General features: G+C 68.2%; 1 protein-coding gene across 1 annotated transcript in view; it reads right to left on the bottom strand.

Moving 5' to 3' along the window:
- Positions 1 to 114: 114 nt before the first annotated feature.
- Positions 115 to 1977, bottom strand: part of EMIHUDRAFT_421791 (hypothetical protein) — a gene marked incomplete at its 5' end in the record, with an annotated part of 2992 nt that continues 1129 nt past the window's right edge. The window contains 3 exons of the mRNA XM_005769838.1: positions 115 to 692; positions 725 to 1420; positions 1471 to 1941. Of these exons, the coding sequence (XP_005769895.1) occupies positions 1184 to 1420; positions 1471 to 1941 (708 nt within the window). The 3' untranslated portion in view covers positions 115 to 692; positions 725 to 1183. The remainder of the gene's footprint in view (positions 693 to 724; positions 1421 to 1470; positions 1942 to 1977) is intronic.

Genomic DNA, 1977 nt, shown 5'->3' with positions numbered 1-1977 from the left:
TAATGACCAGGAGGGCTTGGGGAATTGGGTTCGGGGGGGATAAGGATTGGCAGCGATCGACCTTTGGGGAAACGGACAGGGGGTTGGGGGTTCCACACGTGACTCGGCCATTGGGACGGTGTCCTCTCCCTGGCTGTCAGCGGGGAGGGCGCCCTCCTTGCTTCGGGCAGCGGCGACCGCACCCTGCGCGTGTGGGACGTGCCCACGCGTGCGCCGCCGCCGCCGCCGCCCTCGCCGCCGCCGCTTCCGCCCTGGCTGCCGTCGCACATATTCAAGCCGCCGCCGCCTCCGCCCGAGTCGCCGGCGGCCCTCTGCCGGGACGAGGTGGAGGACTGCCAGCCCGCGATCTGCGTCGTCTTCCACGAGTTTGGCGTGAGGCACTGCAAGGCGACCTGCGGCCACTGCACCGAGCTCGGCCTCCCCGGCGAGGACGAGCTCGGCTTAGAGGTGTACGGCGACTCGGACTTCGAGTACGGCGCCTCGTGATCCCGCCTCTCCCCGCTGAGCCACAGCCCCCTCCCTGAGCATGTCCGTCTTCTCGCCGAGTCCGTCTTGCGCGCGTGGCCCTAGTTTTGGGGCCGACCTCAATCGGTCGTTCCCCGTTGGCTGTCGGCGCCGCCTCTCTCGCCTTACCGCGATGCGGAGATCGTTCGCGGTTACCCTCGGGATTCTGCGCGGGAAGAAGGCGCGCCGCGGCAACGATTCCCCATTCCAATGCCAAATGCCATCGTTCCCGTCGCTGCCGCCCCACGGCCACGCGCCCTGTGTACGTGTGTCCCTTCCGTACGAGTCATTTCTTATTTGCAAATAGATGGCAGAAATCAAGTCAAACAAGCAAGAGAGAGCTATGCGAGCCGTGCAGGGTTTGTGCACACCTGCATGCGGACTCTGCACTCTCTCGAGTCTTATCTCTGTCGTCTGTGCCAGGGAGCATGCCAGGGAGAGAAGTGCGGGTGCGCGCTAAGACGCCAGGAGGTGTGTGGAAGGAGTGGAGAGAGGAAGAGGAAAGGAGCGAGAGGGGAGAGGAAAGGAGCGAGGGGGGGAGAGGTCGTTGTGGACAAGCGCCAGTGGCTACGGCAAACAGTGGCTCGACCAAAGAAGCCAGCGGCCGGCGGCGTGGGGAGTCCTTCCACTCGCCCAGCAGCCGTGCGGCGGACCAGGAGGGGAGGGGGGCGCCGGCGCTCTACCGCGCGCGCTCCGCGCCCGCGGGGGCGGGGTCGAGCTTGTAGAGGAGGTGGCAGGCGTTCGTGTCGCTGTCTCCGCGGTTGGCCTTGCGCTCCTGCGCGAGCGACTGCAGGTACGCCGCGCCGACGTGCTCCGTGACGTACTTGCCGTCGAAGCAGGAGCAGTCGAGGCCGCGGATGGAGCTGCCCTGCGCGGCCGCCTCCTCCAGGATGGAGGCGCGGAGGTCGTCCAGCTCCTGCGAGCGGGAGGAGCGCGCTTCAGCGAGGGCGGCTCAGGTGGCGGGACGGGGCGGCCCGGCGGCGGCGCCTGGTAAAAGATGCGGTCGGCGCCGATCTCGCGAGCCATCTCGTCCATCTGCTCGTCGCTGTAGCGCGAGGCGAGTAGCTCGGCCGAGGTGGGCATGTCGATGCCGTACACGTTCGGGTACCGCACCGGCGGCGCGGCCGACGCCATGTACACGCGCTTGGCGCCCGCCTCGCGCGCCATGTTGATGATTTGCGAGGAGGTTGTGCCGCGGACAATCGAGTCGTCGACGAGGAGGACGTTGCGTCCCGCGAACTCGGAGGCGATGGGGGAGAGCTTCTGGCGGACCGACTTCTTGCGCAGGCCCTGCGCCGGCATGATGAAGGTGCGGCCGACGTACCGGTTCTTCATGAAGCCCTCGCGGTACGGGATGTCGAGCGCGTGCGCGCACTCGAGGGCGGCTGTCCGCGCGGTGTCGGGGACGGGGATGACGACGTCGATGTCGTGCGCAGCCTGCAGCGCGACGGGGACCGCCGTCGGGCGCCGCCC

This window comes from Emiliania huxleyi (genome assembly GCF_000372725.1).
Source record: "Emiliania huxleyi CCMP1516 unplaced genomic scaffold EMIHUscaffold_41, whole genome shotgun sequence".
NCBI lineage: Eukaryota > Haptophyta > Isochrysidales > Noelaerhabdaceae > Emiliania > Emiliania huxleyi.
The sequence above is the reverse complement of the archived record's forward strand: the minus strand, read 5'-3'. Positions and strand labels throughout refer to the sequence as shown.